Source organism: Furipterus horrens, unplaced genomic scaffold (genome assembly GCF_987537825.1).
Source record: "Furipterus horrens unplaced genomic scaffold, mFurHor1.1.pri manual_scaffold_3, whole genome shotgun sequence".
Taxonomy (NCBI): domain Eukaryota; kingdom Metazoa; phylum Chordata; class Mammalia; order Chiroptera; family Furipteridae; genus Furipterus; species Furipterus horrens.
Window position 1 is genome coordinate 7,274,305 of NW_028327173.1, and position 20,764 is coordinate 7,295,068.

The 20,764-nt window shown below is 43.5% G+C and overlaps 1 protein-coding gene across 1 annotated transcript in view; it reads left to right on the forward strand.

Moving 5' to 3' along the window:
* VPS13D (vacuolar protein sorting 13 homolog D) overlaps positions 1-20,764 on the forward strand; it is a 235,897-nt gene that overhangs the window by 38,703 nt on the left and 176,430 nt on the right. Inside the window, exons 22-27 of the mRNA XM_090268616.1 lie at positions 2,166-2,256; positions 3,819-3,945; positions 5,395-5,575; positions 12,241-12,423; positions 17,577-17,799; positions 20,462-20,672. Of these exons, the coding sequence (XP_090124742.1) occupies positions 2,166-2,256; positions 3,819-3,945; positions 5,395-5,575; positions 12,241-12,423; positions 17,577-17,799; positions 20,462-20,672 (1,016 nt within the window). The remainder of the gene's footprint in view (positions 1-2,165; positions 2,257-3,818; positions 3,946-5,394; positions 5,576-12,240; positions 12,424-17,576; positions 17,800-20,461; positions 20,673-20,764) is intronic.

Here is a 20,764-nt window from a genome sequence, read left to right on the forward strand (position 1 = left end):
GGTTAGGTGCAGCTGGGTTTACGAGACAAGACTAGGTAACTGTCCCTCAAGAACGCGCTGTTCTAGAATTAGCGTTTTTGAAAACATTTTTATCATGCAGAGTTTCAAACATTTCACAGAGAGAACAGTAAAACGAACCCCCACGTATCCAGCCCCGTGGGAGCCATCACGTTCACCTTTTCCCTTTCTTCTCTTTGCTGAAGTACGTAAGGCAGAGCCCAGACGGCGTTTCATCTCCGGACTTCACTGTCCCGGCCGGGAAAATACAGACCTTAACGAATAGCGCCGCAGCCCATCGTCCCGTCTGTGAGTTAGCAAGGCTTCCTTGGGCCACGGAGCCCCCATTCGTCCACACTCGGAGCTCCCCGACGGTCTCAGCAGTGCCCGTCGCTGGTGGGCTGTGGGCGACGGACGGGCTAAGCAGCCTCACGCCCTTCCTCTGAGCCCGCAGTTCGGTGGAATTCTCCGCCTTTCCTGGCCGTGCTCTCCTCCGCTCCGGAACGGGAGGGGTTAAATAACGCGATGCAGGCGCCTTCTGAATGGACGTCCACGGCAGGGTCCCGTGTGCCCGTCGCTGTCCCCCCCACCCCCGAAATCCGTGATGGGAGTAAGCCGGCCCCGCTTTGCTGCCCCGTGCAGCTGACGTGGGGACACCGGGCTGCTGTGCTGTAGTGTCCCCCATTTCCGATTCGCCGTTTGCCTTCTTCTACGCTCTGGCTTTAGAAATGGAGTTAGTTCTAGGGACTTGGTCTGATTCAGGCCCGACTGGTCCAAGCGTTCCTGAGGCGGTGCTGCGTGCGTCCTGTCTGTCTGTCGCGCGCCGCCGGGAAGCAGACGACGCCGGGGTGCCCCCCTTTGAGTGGCGCTCCGACCCCGGCTGAGGTGGTGGCTTCGGGGGCTGCCAGCGGCTTCCTCCGGAGAGAGCTCTTTCAGGCCCAGTGTAGGTGGCGTTTTGGTGATGACGTGACCGGAGGTTTCGTAGTCCCCTCTTCGTGATCATTTTGTGTCTTGAGCGCCTCCTATCAAAACGGTACCGCAAGGAAGCCCCGGTGGCGCTGGGGGGCCCCCAGGTCACCGCTCCGCCCGTGCTGATCACTCCGTTTCCCTCTGCCTTCCTCCACAAATGCGTTCCTCCTCCCTGGCCTCTCGTTATTGTCGTTCTTTTCTCAGCTTCTTCCTGCTGCACGATGTGTTCATCAGACATTCCCCGAGCACCCGCTTTGTGGCCGGCGCTGAAGATGGGGGGGCTGGTAGGGCGTGGGTTCTGCCGTTGGGGGGCCATGCGTGTGATGCGGGTCGGACCTTCTCCTTTCTCCCTCCTTCTCCCCGGCCCACCCACTATTCCGCGAGGCACACAGAGGTACCTGCCTGGACGTATAAGCCCTCTGAGCGTTGAAAATGTCCATATGACGGTACAGGGTTTGCTTGTTACCAAGAGTGCTGTCTTCACGGCAGAGGGTGGTGACTTTCTTCTCCTAGTTGTCCCTTGGAAAGAGTCGCTGGTGGTGGTTTCCAGGTGAAGTCCCAGTTGGACAAGAGGGGCTTCTATTAAATATCTGTCCAAAGACATTAAACAGGCTTCTAAATCATATTTACCATTTTGTTTGGACAAATTTTTTTTTTCAAATACAAGCAAAAGTTTAATTAGGAAGTCACAGAACTAGAAAAAGTGAGCCAGAGGGGCTGCTGGAGCTTCGGGGAGACAGAGAGTGAAGGTACGGACTGTGAGGGAAGAAGGGGGAACGGTGTGCAGTGAGGGAGAGTGGGGTGGGGGGGCTCCCAGTTCTGACAACTTTCTTAGTGCGCGACTTTACTTAATCTCTCTGAGTGATGAGAATAATGCAATATTGAAGACAAATGCAAAAGTGAGAGAAATTGTGTTATAATATAAAACAGTTCACTAACAGCATGGAGAAGACCCTGGAGAACCTGGGCTGACATCGCCCAGGTGGGTCCCGCCTTACCAGCCCTCTCCTGAGAACGTGGCCTGACTGGCTAAAGGAAGCTGGGACGGAATTGGCACCGACAGAAGCTTTACCTCCAGCTTTCCTGAGCCTTCCTGCTTCTTCCCGGACTTTGTTCTGCTGTCTGCCTGAAGGGTAGACACCCTCCCCAGCCCCCCCTCCCCAGTGACACTCGCCCTCCTTTATCTTCTGTGTGCCTAGGTTCACTCGCTCTCCCTTGTGCTGAACAAGACCACCAGTGAGCTTGCCAAAGCAAACGTGTCCAAATTAATGGCCCACCTGGAAATGATTGGTAAGTGGGGAAAAATCAAACTTGCAAAATCTGGTAAGAATTTAAATGTCTTGCTCACAGATCTAATTATCCTCAAATGCTTAGTAAGGTGTGCAGTGAGTAGCTTGAACGCGGCCATAGATTATGATGGCCATTCTCAAATGCTGGCTTAAGGATCCGAATCATCCGGTCAGCTTGTTAAAAATGCAGGATTCTGGCCCGTAACCTCCCCCGGCCCTGCCCAATCCCGCCCTCATTCCAAGACTCTGATTCAGTAGGTTGGGATGGGGCCCTGGCATCTGTGTTTTTAACAAACTGTCTGGTGACTATATAATTTTTTGGCCTGAATTTGGACATTTTTGAGAATGAAAGGGAGCATTATTAATAATTCCATGTGGGAAATAACAATTACATGCTAATTACACCTGGCATATAACTAGGCTGTCTCTGGTAAACCAGGGCATATGTTCATTCTATTGCAGTAAAGAGGGGGAGCCACCAGTACGGAGTTTTAGGCAGGAGGATGTTGTAGCAAATCTGGCATTCTTTCTAACGGGGCTCTGTAGGTTGAACTTCTTGGTAGAACAACTGTGATCTGCTACATCAAGTTCTAAAGAGTAGGGATTTACAAAGTGAATAAAACACTGTTCCTTTCATAAGGAACAGGTAGTGAAATATGGATGATTATAAAGTTCACATGTTGACTCTGTAGTTAAAAACAAGAATGTCTTTTGGGGAAGGAATGAACTGAAGTTGAGGTTTCTCTGCCTGGTGTAAATTAATGTCTGAAAGCTTCCTGGCAGAGCTAGGCCTTTAATGTTGGTTAAGCTTGGGTATTTTCGTTAGAGGACATTAAGAATCAAAAATAAGTATGTGTCTTCGATTCATTGGGAGCTGAACTAGTCATTGTTTTATAACGCTAATTATGATGATAAAATCTGTTCTACAGAGGCAATAGTTCGGGGTATTTCTTTTTAACACCCACCCCCCTGTTAAGAATGATTCATTATAGCTTCCCATGTCAGGTGTGCGGATTTCAACCTTCTTTGTTCTGCCCACCTGCCTGGGCTTCCCTCCTGTAACACCAGAGTAGTTTCAGACGTCATTACTGTCTGTCTCAGTGATGTTTTTTTTATTCAATCATACCGAAAGCCACTAGGGTTGCTGGAATACCTGACGTATCCCTGAGTCTTTTATCCGTAGTACAATTAGTAGACCTTATGATAGTTCCTTAATTCTAACTAGGGGTCTAATCTCAGAATAGATCATACTTCTATAATTGTAAATGTTTTTTCCTTTAAATTGTTTATGCGTTCAGCTTGATTTCTTTCCTGTTGCGCATGTTGAAGTGTGACGTTGCTGTGTTATTTCAGTCTCCTGTGGACTTCTGCACGGAGACGACTTGAAAAATGGCATAAAACGTTTTTTCTGGGTGTGTCGGAATATGAAAACCTGCTTTTGACATGTAGTCTGAGTAAATGGTGAAAAGTCTGAGGCGTGCGTAAGATCAGTGTTTGGTTCAGACATATTTAAGGTGTATGACAGAAAAGGGTACACACTGTGCTGTGACTTTAACATCCTAGAGGGAGACCTGGCCCTCCAGGGGAGCATCGGGAGCCTGTCCCTCAGTGACCTCACAGCCCACGGGGAGTTCTACAGGGAGCGGTTCACCACCAGCGGGGAAGAAGCGCTCATCTTCCAGGCTTTCAGGTAAGGACGCCGACCTTCCCACACTTGACATTTTGTTGTAACTGCTCGCTGTGTCAAATTTTTGTTGACTACACAATGAAGAAAAGTTTTTAAAAATTGTACCCTCTTACATAAAATTGATATGGTCTGGTGGTCAGGAGTCCTGACTTATATTGAAATGGATCTGCGCGGAAGTGGGCTACTCAGGTTGCATAAACAAATGGGGTATGATTGAAGTAATTCTGATTATTAAAAAGCCTGGGCAGAGGCCAGTCTCCCGCCAGCTTGTTACATGATCTTAGACCAATCACTCCATCTCCAGGCACTAGCTTTTTAGTAGAAATGTTTAGGGGACTAAGTTAGATCAGTTTCCTTCAAGCTGTAAACATTCTGAAATGATTTCAGGTGGGACTTTGTTTTTCTGCATAAACATAATCTGTATTGAATCTTTCAATTTAGGAGGCATCTTTAGACCTCCATATTAAAGACCGGTTTTCGTGGAAAGCACACAGTTTAAAATGATGGTTTTTCAACCTTTTGGGGAGCTGTTAGAAAATATAATATTCATCTCTGCCCCTTAATATCCTGGTCTAGGGTACTGCTCAGCCTTTTCTTCTGCAGCTTGTCCAAGTGACTCTAATGTTCAGCTAGAATTGAGAAAATCTGTTTTTGAAGATCCCTGAGCACGTTTTCTTTCATTTTCAGGGGGGAGTATGTCATGGTGTGCTGAGAATTCAGGTTGATTTGTTTCTGTAATTACCTACCACGGTGGTGCGGTTCTATAATAAATGAGATAATTAATATAAAACTCTCAACTCTCTGTCTGGCACAGAATAGGTGCTTAGCAAACGTGAGTTCCCTTCCCCAGTGACTATATCTTGTAAAATAATTTATTATTATGACACCATGCTCCGTTAAATTCACAATCATTCGTGAAGTCTTCTAATTTATCTTGGAATGTAGATGCTAAGCCTCTTTGGCCTACACTTCACTGAAGTTAAAAGGATGCTTCTTTCTGCCACCAGAAGACAATTTTCCCCAGGAACGCTGGTTTGGTTGCGCATTTTTCTTACCCATTGTTTCACGGCCTTATTTTTATTATCTTTCGAGTCCATATTGTTGCAGTCTTTGCTAGCATGGAGGCAGCAGGAATAGTCAGCCACTTTTCCTTAAAGGCCCAGGTGAGCAGTCTGAACCACATGGGGCTTCTGATGAGTTCTGGAATCCAGGGTGAGTTCCGTACCTGGAGCTGCCCACCGGTTCATTGCCCTGGCTGTCTGTCACACCAGACTTTTATTTGACATCCTCAACACATGGCTGAAGCTCAGAAAGGGGTTAGTGATTGGCGTTTGCTTTGTGAAACCCGACTGTGGATTTCCATTTGAATGGCTCAAGCTGTTCTCTAGGGAGAGCCCTAAGTCAACCGGCGCTGTCTTCGAATACTAACTTGGATCTTTTCCCCGTTGCTAGGTACGGCCAGGCCGACCCTCTGCTGCGGAGGGAGCACGACGTGCGTGTCAGCCTGCAGATGGCCTCCGTGCAGTACGTGCACACCCAGCGCTTCCAGGCGGAGGTGGTGGCCTTCATCCAGCACTTCACGCAGCTGCAGGACGTCTTAGGGCGCCAGCGGGCCGCCATCGAGGGGCAGACGGTAGGTGGCCTCGTTTCCCCAAGCCGTCGGTCCAGTTTGACTGATCAGTGGAACTTTTAAGCTGCTAGAGATAAATCTGGAAAATTTCACTAAAAACAGTAAAGGTCATTAGGTAGTTTTATGCTTACGAAGGTCCTCCGTGAAGCTGGTAATCTATAGAAATCTTACTGTAATCTGAGAGCTTGTGTTTCTTACTCATTATGTCATATTCTCATTACCTTTAAAGTTTAGCTCTAGCGTCCTCTAAAAAGGATACATGAAATTATGGACAACACTTAAGACTTTTGGTCCTTCTAGAACCTCAGAGGGGATTCTTCTATTGGGAAATGGCCCCCAAAACATATATAAACAGGGGTTTTTCAAGTAGCATTAGAAATCCCCAAACTTCTTCATTCATTGCTCCCTTAAGGTCTTGGAAGTTTTTCCTTGGCACATCCTAGGCCAGAAGAAACACCCAATGGTTTTTCACTTAAAAATAATTAAGACTAAACAATTTAATAAGTACTTACGTACTAACAACTTTGTAGTTTTTTGAAAAATAGGAAGACATAAGTAAATGAGTAATATTTTTATTTCATTCTCAAATAACCACAGTCCGTAGGATGTACATGCTCACGGGCGCTGCACGACCCCTCACACTGGGAGTCAGATGGGGCCTCACGACCCGCACTTCCTGTCCCACATTTACGGTCCCGTGGGACTTGCTTTTTGTCACAGCAACTGCTCACGACCCAGCTTCACAAAGGTGGGGCGTCACTGAAAGGCATGTCCCTTGATTTAACGCTGACCGTGAGCCACCTCAGGCTGGTGGTTTGTGCCGTGTCCAGCAGACGATGGGTTCCCCTGAAAACTGAACGGGGGGTCCTGGCAGTGTACCTGTGAGCGCGCGGCAGCAGCCCCTGGGCCCTGGCGCACCGTTTGGGGACCACAGAGAACGGTTATAGTGTAGTTCTTTGTAAAACTTGTGTTTTTACTTAGTTTTAAACTATTAGTTAAAAGATGATAACTTAAGAAGTAAATGCTGTCTTTATAGTGGAAACATTTAAAAATTTCGTTTTAATTTAAATTAAAAATTTTGATTGTTACATTTTTTTTTAAATGGGAAAAACTCCTTTAGTTATTTATTTTTCTTCTGTATTTAACCTTGACTGTATTTTTCCCCATTACCATTTAGTCCCCTCATGCCCTCCTCCCCCGGATTATGTCACGTATTGCTTTGGTACAGAATCAATGTAACAAAGGACATTTGGAGAAAAGTCTTCTTCTCACTTACTTTTCCTTGACCACCCACTTTCTCTCCTGGAAGCAGTGTTACTGGTTTCCTGCCTTTCAGATAATGTACTTTTAAAAATATATATAAAAATAGCATAGTCAAATTATAGGGAATCTGGAAAAAAGAATCAGTCTTACAAATCTCTTAGTGCCATAGGTATGTTTTAAATTATTTTCATTTTTTTCCCTATACATGTTTCCATGATTATAATCATGGAATATATAACCATTTTTTCTCTCTTTAGAGACTTTGACACATACAAAAGAATATCTGTATAAGTTACAAAGTGTGATGATAAAATGAACACCCATTAACCCGCCATCAGAATAAAAATGTAAACATAGTAAGTCCACTGCATGTGTTCCTCCCCTACCTCTTTCCCTGTCAGTGCCTCAGGTAATTGCTGTCCTGATTTTTGGGTCTGCTAGTCTCTTTGAAAAAAAAAAAAAAGATCCCATATAATAGCTTTTATTTTTCTTGGTTTAATTTTTATAAAATGCTATTAAAATGTATTTAATATTCTGAGACTTGCTTTTCTTGGTCACTTAGTGTGTTAATAAGATTCATTCAGGTTGTTACATGTAATTGCATTTCATTTATTTTCACTGTTGTATTTCATTGTGTGTAACACACTTGATTTACTCATTTGCATGTTGAACGTTGGGGTTGTTTACAGCATCTCCTGCTGTGCTTGTGTAAGAGTTTCTCTGAGACACTTGGGAGTGGAACTTCTGGGCCATAGGGATGCACGTTTCTCTGTAAGATAACGCCAGGTGGCTTTCAGAAGTGGCCGCCTTCATTGCATGCTCCCGCTGGCAATCTGTGAGAATTCCCTGTCGTTCATATTTTGCCAACACTTCTATTGCCACCCTTTTATTTTGGGCCAGTTACCGAGTGCAAAATTGTATTATAGAGCATTCCCTCACTTATCGTGGGTATGACGTTCTAGAACCCCCTGTGACAGGTGAGAATCCGTGAAGTGGGAACCTTACATTTATTTTAGTATTTATGTATATTTTAAGGCTTTATAAATCCTTCCCACACACGTATAAACCGTTCGCACTTCCTTATTAACCTTTTCCACACTTTTATAAAGACTGCTTATGTTCTTAAACATATTCTACACTCTTAAACCTACGTAACTTTAACAACATACGTATACAGTACCGCAAAGTCCTGCGATAGAGCGAAAAATCCGCCATAAATAATTAAATATAATATTTAAAAAAATCCCGCAATACAGTGAGGCCGCGATAAGTGAACCGCGATATAGCGAGGGACTGCTGTATTTGTGGTCTACATATGCTTTTTTAAAAACCTTTTATTGAGGAAAGCATATAGTTCGTGTAGTAAAGTACAAAAACTGTTAACTTCATGCATACACTGGGAATCCAGCTTTTCCCAACCCTTTCTCATGATCTTTTTTCATCTTGCTTTGCACTTTTCATCGCAATTCTACTTAATATCTATATAATCCGTCAGGTTAGTTTACTTAACCATTTCTTATTTTTTTGGAACATTTGAATTGCTTCCAGTTTTTCATTCTTATGAATAATGCTTCCATGAATATTTTTGTGCCCATAGTTTATATTTTTAATAATCTTGAATTATAGAATTTAATCCTATAAATGGTATTGAATACTTTTAAGTGGTATTATTTTATAGGACTGAAGTCTATAAAGCCATGAATGTTTTTGTGACTCTCAGTTCAATTTTGCTCAATGGTGTCTGTTAGAATCATGTGCATTTAGAAGTTATTTTTACATGCATGGTTTGAACAGTCGTAGTGTTACTGCGAGGAACCATTTGGGTTAAGAAACGAGACACTGTGCATTACTGATTACTTGGGTTCAACGTCCTGGGGAAGGCAGAAATTAAACAGGTTAGTTTTTTAAACTTTGCTTTATTAAATTATATAAGACAAGCAGAAGGTAAGGGAATGTTTTTTCGGTTTTGAATAGTGCTACATGTGTGGGCTTTGAAGAACAGCTGATCTTCTCAACAATCTTTTTAATCTTACTGTTTGAATTAGATTTACAGAGAGACCTAAAAACCTACTTTTCTTTGCTGTTAAGATTAACAGGTGCTTTTGTTTGAAATTTAAATTACTCTCTCCCAATGTTGTACTGGTGACAGGTATATTACCTACCTTTGACTTATAGCTGGATTTCTGTTCCTACATTTTCCAGTGTCTGTGAATAATGATCTGGTGGGACTTCGTATTTCTTTTAGAAATATTTTATTTGTTTATTTTTAGAGAGAAGGAAAGGGAAAGAGAAAGAGAGGGAGAGAAACATCCATGTGTGGTTGTCTCTCGTGCATCCCCAACCAGGGACCTGGCCCAGACCGGGAACCGAACCAGTGACCCCTGGTTCGCAGGTTGGCACGAAATCCACTGAGCCACACCAGCCAAGGCTATACTTCTTTTTAATATTAATGTTTAAAATTAGAAGAATATCATGTACCTACTTTGGTTGGGCTAAATATAAATTATTTCTTACCCATAAGTATGCTATAGTTATCCTATGTCTTCTACTTTTATGGTGTCTTTTATATGAAAGTTCCTCATTCACTGAGGAGCCAGCGTACAGATTTTTGGTGGAGCTAAGACAGGAATATGGAGACCGGGTGTTGCCACTATAAGCTGCGTGCCAGTGGCGGGTTATTTTTCTTGCTGTTCTGCTGTTGACTCAGTTGTAGAAGGAAAATGGAGACAGCAAAAATGAGTATGCCGTACACTCAGTTAATAATTATTCACATTAATGATGCTTTGGAATGTTCAAAGTGCTTTCACATATGTCGCCTCATTTGATCCTTACAACAACCTTGTTCGTTCATTTCTTCAATTATTTAGTGAAAGTTTATTGTAGAGCGAGGTGTCATACATCGTACTCGGAATATAATGGAAAACGAGAGGCATGGTCATTGCCCTCAAGGGACTTATATTTTAGTGGGAAGATATGAAAAAAAGATAATTTGTTATGACAATAACTGACGAAGTCTCTGGGTTTGGGAAATGGCTCATCTAATTTTAAAAATAATTTCCTTTTATTTATTTTTTAAATATTTGTTTTTATTTATTTATTTATTTATTTTGAGAGAGAGGGGAAAGGAGAAAGAGAGGGAAAGAAACATCACTGTGTGGTTGCCTCTCACTCGTGCCCCCAACTGGGGACCTCGGTGCAACCCAGTCATGTGCCCTTACTGGGAATCGAACCAGTGACACTTGGCTCGCAGGCCGGCGCTCAATCCACTGAGCCACAGCAGCCAGGGCAAAAATAATTTTCTTAACACTATTTTTTGAAAAGCAGCTTTTTATTTTGATGAAGTCAAATATTTTTCTCTTATGATTAAATGCTATTTGTGTTTTATCAAAGAAACCTTCGCCTACCACAAGGTGGCGACTTTTTTCTTCTTTGTCTTCTTTTAGACGTTTTGTAACTTCAGATCTCCTCCATTTGGAGTTGATGTTTGTATGTTTTGTGAAGTAATGGCTGAATTTTTCCCCCTATATACATATTCAGACTATCCTTTTTTGATTGAATTACCTTGACACTTCCGTTGAGAATCAGTTGGCCATATATGTGTGTTTCTTCCTTCTCTGTTCTGTTGCCGTTGGTTTGTATTTAACTGGATGCCAGTGCTACCCAGTCCTGATCGCTGCTGCGCTGTGGTGTGTCTTGAAATCTAGTAGTATAAGTTCTCCAACCTTGTTCTTTGCTCTCAAACTTGTAGGTCCTTTGTTTTTCCTTATAAATTTTAGAATCAGCTTGTCTGTTGCCACAATAAAGTCGCCTAGGATTTTGATTAAGAATTGACATCTTAGCAATACTGAGCCTTTGGACCTTCGAGTGTGGTATCTCTCTCCAGTTAATTAGGTCTTCAGGTTCTCTCAGCAATATTTTGTAGTTTTGGGTGTACTGGCCTTACACATTTTGTTAAATTTATCCCTAAGTATTTCCAATTTTTGATGTTATTATAAATGATATGAAATTAAAACATTTTTCAATTGTTTATTGAAAGTGTAAGAAATATAATTGACCCCTGTATATCAACATGTTGACTTTGTATCCTACAATCTTGCTGCAGTTCCTTATTCTAGTTCCCTTAGATTCTTGAGGGTTTGCTACGTAAATGGTTATGTTGTCTGAGAATAAGGGAGTTTTGTTTTTCCTTTCCAACCTAAGGGCATTTTTGCTCGTGTTAGGACTTCCACTACGACATTGAATAGGAGTGGTGAGCGGGGCTGTTGTTGTTCATCCCTTATCTTAGGGCAGCAGTTTTCATCCTTTTTCATCTCATGGCACATATGAACGAACTACGAAAATTCTGAGCCACACCGAAGGAACTATTTTTTGCTGATCTGACAGAAAATAGGCATAATTTTAATTGATTCACACAGGACGGCTATAGTGTTGGCTGTTGTCATTTTTTTATTTGACAGTCTAAAGGAAAAGAGGTCACTGCCCGTGACTCAATAGTCAGGTATCGCATGTTTTGAAAATACTGGTTGAAAATCGCTGTTATGGGGGGAAAGCATTGTCTTTCACCATTAAATATAATGTTAGCTGTAGATAGTTTTTTTTTTGTTTTTTTTTAGAGGAGTCTATCTACTTCATATGAATAGCCAGTTTTTGGCATGAAATTGTTCGTAGGTTCCCTTTTTAATATTTGTAAATTCTATAGCACTATCCCCAACTCCTTCCTGATAGTGGCGGTTTTTGTTTCCTGTCTTTTTTCTTGATTAGTGTAGGTAGAGGTTTATCATTTTTCACCAGTCTTTTCAAATAACCAACTTACTGAAGCCTGTACTATGTTATGGTTAGAACTTAAAAAATGTATATTCTGTGATTGTTGGTATAGGGTTCTATAAATGTTTAATTTATTTTTTCCATTGTTTATTTTCTAAATAAGTAGTTTCTCTTCTTATTATGTTCTTCCCTCTACTTAGGTTGATCTCGCTTTTCCTTTTTATAGCTTCTTAAGATGGAAGCCTTGATCATTGATTTTAAATTCTTATTTTTAATATAAAATAAGTATTTCCTGCTAAACATTTTTCTCTGCTGTTTTAAGTGCATCACATGAATTTTAACATGCTATGTTTTCTTTGTCAGTAAGGTCAGAATATTTTTCCATTTTCTTTTGATTTTTTCTTTGACCCATGGATTATTTAGAAGTGTGTACTTTTCAAATATTTGGGGTTTTTCCTTTTTTTTTTTTTTTTTTGTTATTGATTTCTAATTTGACTCCGTGCTGGTCATAGAATATACTCTTTGTGACTTTAAGTGTTTTGGATTTTTAAATTTATGGCAATTTTTGGGAACCTCAGTTTATTTGATTGTAAAATTGGGGATAACTGAGCCTCTGAAGTCAATTTTCTTTCCTATTTTAGGTGAGAGATCAAGCCCAGCGCTGCTCACGGGTTCTCATGGATATCGAGGCTGGTGCTCCTGTTCTCCTTATTCCGGAAAGTTCCAGATCAAATAATTTGATTGTAGCAAATTTGGGGAAATTGAAAGTCAAGAACAAGTTTCTCTTTGCTGGTTTTCCTGGGACCTTTTCCTTGCAAGATAAGGTGAGCAGTTAGAACCCATTCCCTTGTCAGTGTGATTAGCATTTGAACACCAACCGAAAAATTCGTGAGTTGCCGTGAGAGGATGCCTAACTGCTGTTAGTGTGTGTGATTCGAAGAATTATTTTTGACGTTTTAATCAACCTTCTAATAGAGGTAGTGGAAATTATAACTACTTATCAACTGTATTTAGTAACTTATTTTAGCAAACAAACCAACAGAAAAACCCTCCATCTTGATAAGGCTTTCCTTACTGTTCGACCTCCTAATAATCAACTTTTTGCTCTGTGCGTCTTTTTCAGGGGACCTGATTTGGCCCAAGGTTTATCTGAAGCCATTTAAAAAAACTTTAATAATAAAATCTTATATAAATATTGTACAGTTTAAAACTACTTTAGCACATCTTTCTTTTTCTTTTTTAAAGATTTTTATTTATTTTGATTTTAGAGAGGAGGGAAGGGAGGGAGAAAGAGGGGGAGAAAAGCATTGCTGTGTGATAGATATATCAATTGATTGCCTCTCTGACGCCCCCAACTGGGGACCCGGGCCGCAACCCAGGCACGAGACCTGACTGGGACTCAAATCGGCGACCTTTTGGTTCACAGGCCGGCGCTCAGTCCACTGAGCCGCACCGGCCAGGGCGGCATTTATTTATTTCTTACAACAATGTTTGGAGATAATCGGCATGAGGATGGCTGCTGTTTTCACTTTACATTTTAGAAAATTGGGACTCATTGAGAATAAACGATAGAAATGGGAATAGCGAGTGAGTCACAGATGTAGTGCTAATTAGTCCTCCCCCCGGCCCCCGATATTTGCATCAGGGACACTGAGTAACATCGTTGGAACGAGAGGCATCTTATCCTTCTCCATGAGCATTTTGATGGAACTTTGCTAGTCTACCTGCTTATTCAGTACAAACTCACTTTAGCTCATCAGAAAAGCACTCACTGGACTTCCCAGCTACTCATGCTTAGTTTTAGTCTTGACAGCTAATAACTAGGGGAGAGAGAGCCTTGGAAGCGAGATACACATGAACTTTGATTGTAAGACCTTATGACTGACAATAATAGCAGTAAGATGCTTATTGTATGCTTATTATACGTCAGCCTAAGCTTTTTGCATGTTTGTTCATTTTCTTCTCATTGGTAACCAAAGAGGTATCTATTATTATTAACGCCACTTTCCAGATAAAGAAATTGAGACTTAAAATGGTTAAGCCATTTCTTTTGGATTATACAGCTAGTGAGGAGGACGTGCGGACCTCAGGCTTCGATGTGTTCAGCTCCATTCTCCGTGCACTTACCTCTGATTTGATTTTACCTCCCGGTGTTAGGATTAGGTCTGTGTGGGGAAAGGCAGTGACAAAGGCTGTCCCTGCCCCGTGTCTTACGGCCTTTCCTGAATAGCTTTAGCCCTTTGCATTTTCCAAAGGGTGGGGCAGTGAGTTCATTAAGATAACTTAGGTGGGAGAACTCCAGAGGTTGTTCCAGAAAAGATATACATTAGAGCGTTACTGTTTGCCTCTCTAGGTACAGAAAGAAAAGGGGGAGAAGGGGTGAGGGGGCTGGTGGTCCTTACCGGACGCTGCCAAGGGCCCGAACTCAGTTTAGAAAGGAATAGGACACTCATATGTGCTGGTGATGCCTAAACTCAAATAGTGCTAAGATTTTCCAATCACTGTCTTTGTACATTTCATTTCTTTTACTTCTTACTCATCCATTTAGTCTCTGTTGCTAACCTAGACATCTTGAACCAAACACATTTGATCCCGGGAGTGGGCCTGGGCAGAGTGAGGAGAAGGGTGAGGTCGGGACAGTGACAGCCGTAGGAACCACGTCCATGGCTGTAACCTGGGGCTCAGGACCCAGAGTGGGGGTGTATGGACAAAGGGCTAGAGGTCACATTGTCCCCATGTCATCTTATAGCCACTCACTCAGATAAACCCGATCTAGCGGTCAGGGCAGAGGCGCAGTGGGGAGCGGTGCAGAGGAAGAGCTTCACTGGTTCACGTGGGCGCCATCAGCACCCCGCGCGAGAGCTGACCCCGGAGCCCTTGTTCGTTACCTTGCTGCGGGAGCCCTCCTGCAGGAACACCGGGCCTTCCTGCCAGGGGCTGCTTTGGCAGGGAGACCCAGGCTTCCACTTGTGGGGATTTAAAAAAAACTTATGTGTTAATTTATTTTTAGAGAGAGGGGAGTGGAGGGAGAAAGAGGGAGAGGAACATCGATTCGAAAGGGAAACATCCATCGGTTGCCTCTCGTATGTGCCCTCACCAGGGACGGAACCCACAACCCAGGCCTGTGCCCGGAGGAGGAATTGAACCAGGGACCATTTGCTTTACGGGACAGCGCCCAACCAGCTGAGCCAGGGCTTATATGTACTTTTTAAGACAGTGAAAGTGAATCAGTGGTCTTTCCGCAGTAGGCCTGGTAGGGTACTAGTAACCTTGGCCCTAATGAAGAAAATCAGAGTTCATAGTTGAGCGATAAGCATTTTGCTGTTTGCTTTCTTAACGGACATAAGAGACAGATCCATTCATAAAAAGAAAGATTGGTAACTGCTTCTCAACTCTTTTACTCACTTTTCCTTAGTATGAGGTGTTTATAATTAACATGACTAGATATCAGACACATGTGTCAGAAGTGGTGTTTGCATGTGAACGCTGTCCCTATTGTCACCTCAGGATACTGCAAATTGGTTCCAACTCTGCTGCCATTACTGCCCAGGGAGTCCTCCTTGGGAACCATCTTTTGAGTTTATAGTAAGTTTTTTAGAACATATTTGTTTTGTTGGAAATCTTTGTTTTGAGACCTCCATTTTTAAAGAAAAAGAGCAGTTAGAGCCAGAATGGGTGATCAGATTTAATAAAACCATTTCTGTTTCTCTACCCGTCCTAAAAAGGTAAAGGACTGGTTTTCCCCATCAGATATATCTATATATGGGCTCCTGAGCTGACATTGAGGTTGGTCTAACAAAGAAGTGCCAAAATAGCTCATGAAAATTTTGCAGATAGGTTTCTATTTTGTTAAGCCAAAAAACTATATATAGTTTGTAGCATTTTAATGAAAAAATTTCCCTGTATTTGTTTTTGAGGATTTGATTTTAAGTGGAAGTGCGTACAAGGATCGCTTTTTCTTCAAGGTATAATATGCTTTTTTGCCTCCTGGTTATTCTGAAAAACCTTATGGGATTCAGCAGTCCATTCACATTCATATGCTTAAAAAAAGAAAAATTAAAAAACCGACCTTTTAAAATATCTCATTACTTGGAAAGTCTGCTTATCTTTGTGTGTGAGCGTGCGTGCGCGTGTGTGTGTGTGAGAGAGACACATACACACAAACACACACACTCGCTTTCCTCTTGTGTAGAGAAGTTCTTGTGAAGGACCATGAAAAGCAGTTTTTCCTTCCTTCCCTTACTTTCTCCCTTCCCTCCCTTCCTCCCTTCTGTCCTCCCTCCCTCCCTCCCTCCCTTCTCTCCTTCCTTCCTTCCTTCCTTCCTTCCTTCCTTTTTAGCTCTAGGTAATACCTTCTTGGTGGTCTAATTTATTTCCTTAAATCCCAGAAAAGCCTTATCTTGTTTCATACCAGTGGTTGTTCTGTGGAATTCCATAAGGGCCGCGTGGAGTGTGTCGCCTGCTAAAGTATTTGTAATCAGATGAACATACCTGTGAAGCTTGCCTCTCCACATGTACGGTCAAGCTCAGTTGATCTAGGCCTATGTAAACCGAATGATTACTTTCCTCACCAAAAATCTCTCTGCATTTACATTTGCCCTTGAATACATTTGCACGTGGGAGGTTTGTCTAGTATGCATTCTGGCGGTTAAAGAACAGGAAGTAATCCTGAAATCAAAGCTTGCAGAGGGGTTATTTGCCTTTGAGCGTCATGACTCCTGTGTGTTTAGAATTGTTTTACATAAATCCATGTCTTAATGAGTGCAGGTTTGAATTTTTTACATAAGCTTTTCCTTTCATTTTTCTCAATCATAGCTTTGCTTAAACCATAATTTCTAAGTCAGCCTTTCAAAAGCTTTGAGTTAATCTCCTCAAGCCATTGATTTATTTAAACCAAGTATAGAGAGGATGTAGAGATGAATCAAATGAAAGAGCAGTAAAAGCTCTCTAGAGTTTAAATAAACTAAGCCAGAGGGAAGGTTTTTAATGTTGAAATGCTTAAATAATAGCATTTACCTAGTAATTTGCCTTGCAAAGAAGCATTTCGGAACGCCAGAACTGGTCTCTTGCTGCTACATGTAATTACTCCCCACGATAACTGTGGCAGAGAGCACTGGTCCCGTCTCAGACGCTGAGGGTAATACACAGAAGGATGGTGACCTCCCCTTCCCCAGTCTGCCCTTGGCAACGGGCAGGTGTGCACACACTGGGGGTGGCGCAGCCAGACGCGTGTGTGGCTCTGAGGCTTGGGCGCAGAAATCAGGGCAGGTTCCAAAGTCAGTCGTCGGATCGTAGCGGTGGAGAAGATTTACCCCTGTTAGCAATGAACTGAAGTACTAAGTACGTAAGAGCAGTGCGTAGTATTTTCAGTAGAATTATAGAATTTATTTTACTCTGGATTAGCTCTTAATCTTGATGTCCTTGAACAGAAACTTATTAGGTGTGACCAGCTGCCTGTGTTTCCCATTTTGTTTTCATTTACACAGTTACTGAGAGATGAGAAAATGTACAGCCATGAGAGAAGACTTCCAGGAAGTGTAAACGCATTAAGTAGCTTCATTCCATTGGAGCCGTAATTGTTGTTAGATAAATTTCTTAGAACAATAAGCCCCTCCCCTGCAGTAAAACAACAATATATCATATGGCTGAGAGATTTGCTTTTGCCACATTTTACCTAGATTAAACCACTGGCAATTAGCATCTTAAGTGTGCTCTTAAGACAAAAGATAATGTCTTCTTGCCAAATTGCCACCATTCTCAACAGGTATTGAATTATATGTAACATCTCTGCAAGTATTTTTCCATGTGGCATAAATGTCACGACCCTGTTACCCTCCTGTGTATGGGGTCTGCTTGTCTTGGGAAGTGCCATATGTAATGGAGTCTTCAAACGGCTCTGGGTCTGGGATGGGACTTCCAGGACAGTCAAGATTCTACTCCTGTTCTTGCTTTCTAGTTTGATTTTATTTCTTCCCAGGAGTCTGTGCCTTCCCCTTCCCCAGGGGGTACTCCCAAACACAGTCGGAAGAAAATGCCAACCATGGAGGACCCCAAGGGCACCCATTCGGAGGGGCTGTTCATGAGGCCCCCCGTCGGGATGAATCTGGGCAGCTTGAAGAGTGAGTCTGTGCCCGGTACCTCGACCACGCGGCAAGGGCAGCAAGCCACACCCTCTGCCGGCCAGGCGTCCAGTAGTCCAGGTAAAAGAGGAGAAAGGAACTGCATCCTGAAGGTGGGGAAATCCAGGAGCCGGCTTCGGGAACCTAAGGGGAGGGGGCAGTGTATCCTGTATAAGCAGATGCTGGCAAGGTGATAGCATTCTGTAGGGATAATCAAATTTTGATATTGCTTTTGTAGGTTTTAAGAAATTTAGGATGTAGATTTAGCATTGGGTGACTTCTAAAGTGGGTTTAAGTAGCAAGACACCTTGTAAATACAGATAAGTAGATAGTTCATTAGAGTTTTTTTTCTTACAGACCAAGAGAGTTGCCATCAGATGGTGATATTATAACTAGAATGATTTCCTGCATCCTTAGACATATCCACTATTCAGACACTGTCCTCGCAAGTCACTATTTAATTCTAAAAGTGAAAATAAACTCTTTTAAAAAACATTAGTGTGAATTAGGTAACAACAGAAATACTCTAAGTAACAATGTTTAAAAGACACGAACCATCTAGTTATTGGTGCCTTGCTCTAGAATTTAAGAATGGGTCAGTCCAGAGGAGCGCCTGACTCTGGCTGCTGAATTCTCAGATGTGTCCTGGCTGGGTACTGGGCTGGCTAAGGAGCTAACGAGGGGAGCAGAATACAGTTACCCACAGCGACTAGGCCACGGCGGCTGGACCCTGGGCGTTGTGGGACACCAGCTGAGTATCTTCTGATAGACACACACACGAGGAGGAGTTGGCTCCCTGCCGTTCCTCCGGGTCCTAGCAGTGACGCGCTGGGTACGGGGATGATTGAACGAGATGATGTGAATATCAGCATCATAGTAGCTGTTGAACACGTACTATGTGCCAGACATTGTGGCACTTCCTCTACATCAATGATCGTGTTTCATCCTTATAACACCCCTGTAGAGTTTTATTTTTATCCCCGTTTTACAGATGAAGAGACACAGGCTAAGAGAGGTTAAGTAACTTAACCTGCCCACGGTGACGTGGGTAGTGGGCGCTCGTGTTGGGCTGTGGGCTCCGGCAGTCTGACTCCAGAACTGGGATTCTTAGCCCGTGTGATACTGCCTGTCACTATATTTATGTCACACATATGGAGCAGGGACAGGGTGCACTCATAGTGCCACTCAGTAAGTGTCGTCTCCTGTCGTTAGGGTGACAGTGCCGGCTGGGAGTAAGGCCAGCCTTACGTACAAGAAGAGACTTGGACTATAGAAAGATCTCTTTTCTAGCAACAGTTCTCCCGATTTACTCTTTATTTCTGGAATTCCTCTATTTGTGAATGAGAGTGGGTTAAGGTAGAGACTTTAACACCTGGGTGGACCCTTAGGATTCCACAATGACCCCGAAGAGCCTCTGAAGCCCTTCATTCCGATCCCCTCCCCCCTCTCTCGGATCAGTCTACTTTGGTCTCTTCCACGTATGGATCAGTATACTCAGAAATCAGCCGCTAATTTAGTGCCTGCTTACTGCCAGGTGTTACGTTTTATTCTCTCGTGGATTAACATGCGGCCACCGTGTGAATAATGTGAGAAATACGTCAAATAAGCATCTGAATATTGAGAGGTTAAGATAACTTAGAGGGAAGGCAGAAGAACAGAGAGGACGCAGGGCCAGGGAGGACCCGGAGGAGACCGAGAAGCCGGGGCGCCGCTCTAGGCCCGAGGCCGTGCAGGCCGCAGAGCGCGTGGTGCTTGGAGGGAGTCGAGGTCAGCGTGGAGGCTTCACCAACAAGGCGGAGAAGGGCCAGGGGTGAGGTTGGAAAGCAGGCAGTGGGCGGGTGCAGAGTCTTCCAGGGACTCAGGAGAGATTTACGGAAGGAACTTTCGGTGGCACAGAGCCGTCGCAGTGTGTACAGGAAGAGAATGTTATGGTCTCGTTTCCTTCTTGCTTTTTCTAAAGGAGCGACGCTGGTATTTTGTGGGTAGACTGCTTTTGTGAGGGCCAGAAGGGAATTTGCTAGTAGAGTGGGCTGGGCCGGTGGTGGTCCAGGCAAGGGTGGAGAAGGTGGGCTGGAGTCGATCAGCGGTGGTGGAAATGGTTACACGTGACGACGCGTGTCGCTGGGAGGTTTTGTAACCTTCGGGTAATGGTATCTCCGCAGGAGGGGCCTGTTGGATTTCTTGGGAGGGCTGCTTGTTAAGTCAGTTTCATCATAAACCTTTTAGCCTCAGTTAGTGTCTCAGGACAATCGTGAGACGCGGAGGGAAGGTGGCACCGTACATCCCCGGTGTGGGGGCGGCAGGCAGGAAGTGTCTCACACATAGAGCGTGCGTAGGGGGCTCTTGGTGCCAGAGTGGAGACTTCTGGACGCCTAGTTTTCTGAAGCAGGCAGTTTTGTACCTTTTCTCAAGACAGAATGAACTTCCTTTGGCTTTTTAGTTTTGTTCAGGGCCACCTTTCCTGGGTCCCATTTTCTTTTTTCATTAAAAAAAAAAAATTAGTTTGTTTATTTTTAGAGAGAGGGGAAAGGAGAAAGAGAGGGAGAGAAACATCACTGTGTGGTTGCCTCTCACTCAGGCCCCCAACTGGGGACCTGACGTGCAACCTAGTCATGTGCCCTGACTGGGAATTGAACCAGCGACACTTGGCTCGCAGGCCGACGCTCAGTCCACTGAGCCACAGCAGCCAGGGCTTCCTGGGTCCCATTTTCATCCTTTTCTTTCTCTCCTTGGGTGCATGTAGAAGACCACATCTGCCTGCTGGATTGCATTGTCGTGGATCTCCAAGACATGGACATCTTTGCTGCAGAGAGGCGTCCACGAGAGGATTCCAAGGCCTCGGACAGCAGTCCCGGCGATCTGATCTTCCCCTCTTACTTTGTGCGGCAGACAGGAGGAAGCCTGTTAACTGAGCCTTGCAGGCTGAAATTGCAGGTGGAAAGGAATCTGGACAAGTGAGTGTTTCATATCTGAATAACTGTCGTAAGTAGAAGCCTAATAAGTTGGAAATCAGTGCTATTAGGTAAGTCTGAAAGAGGATAGGTAT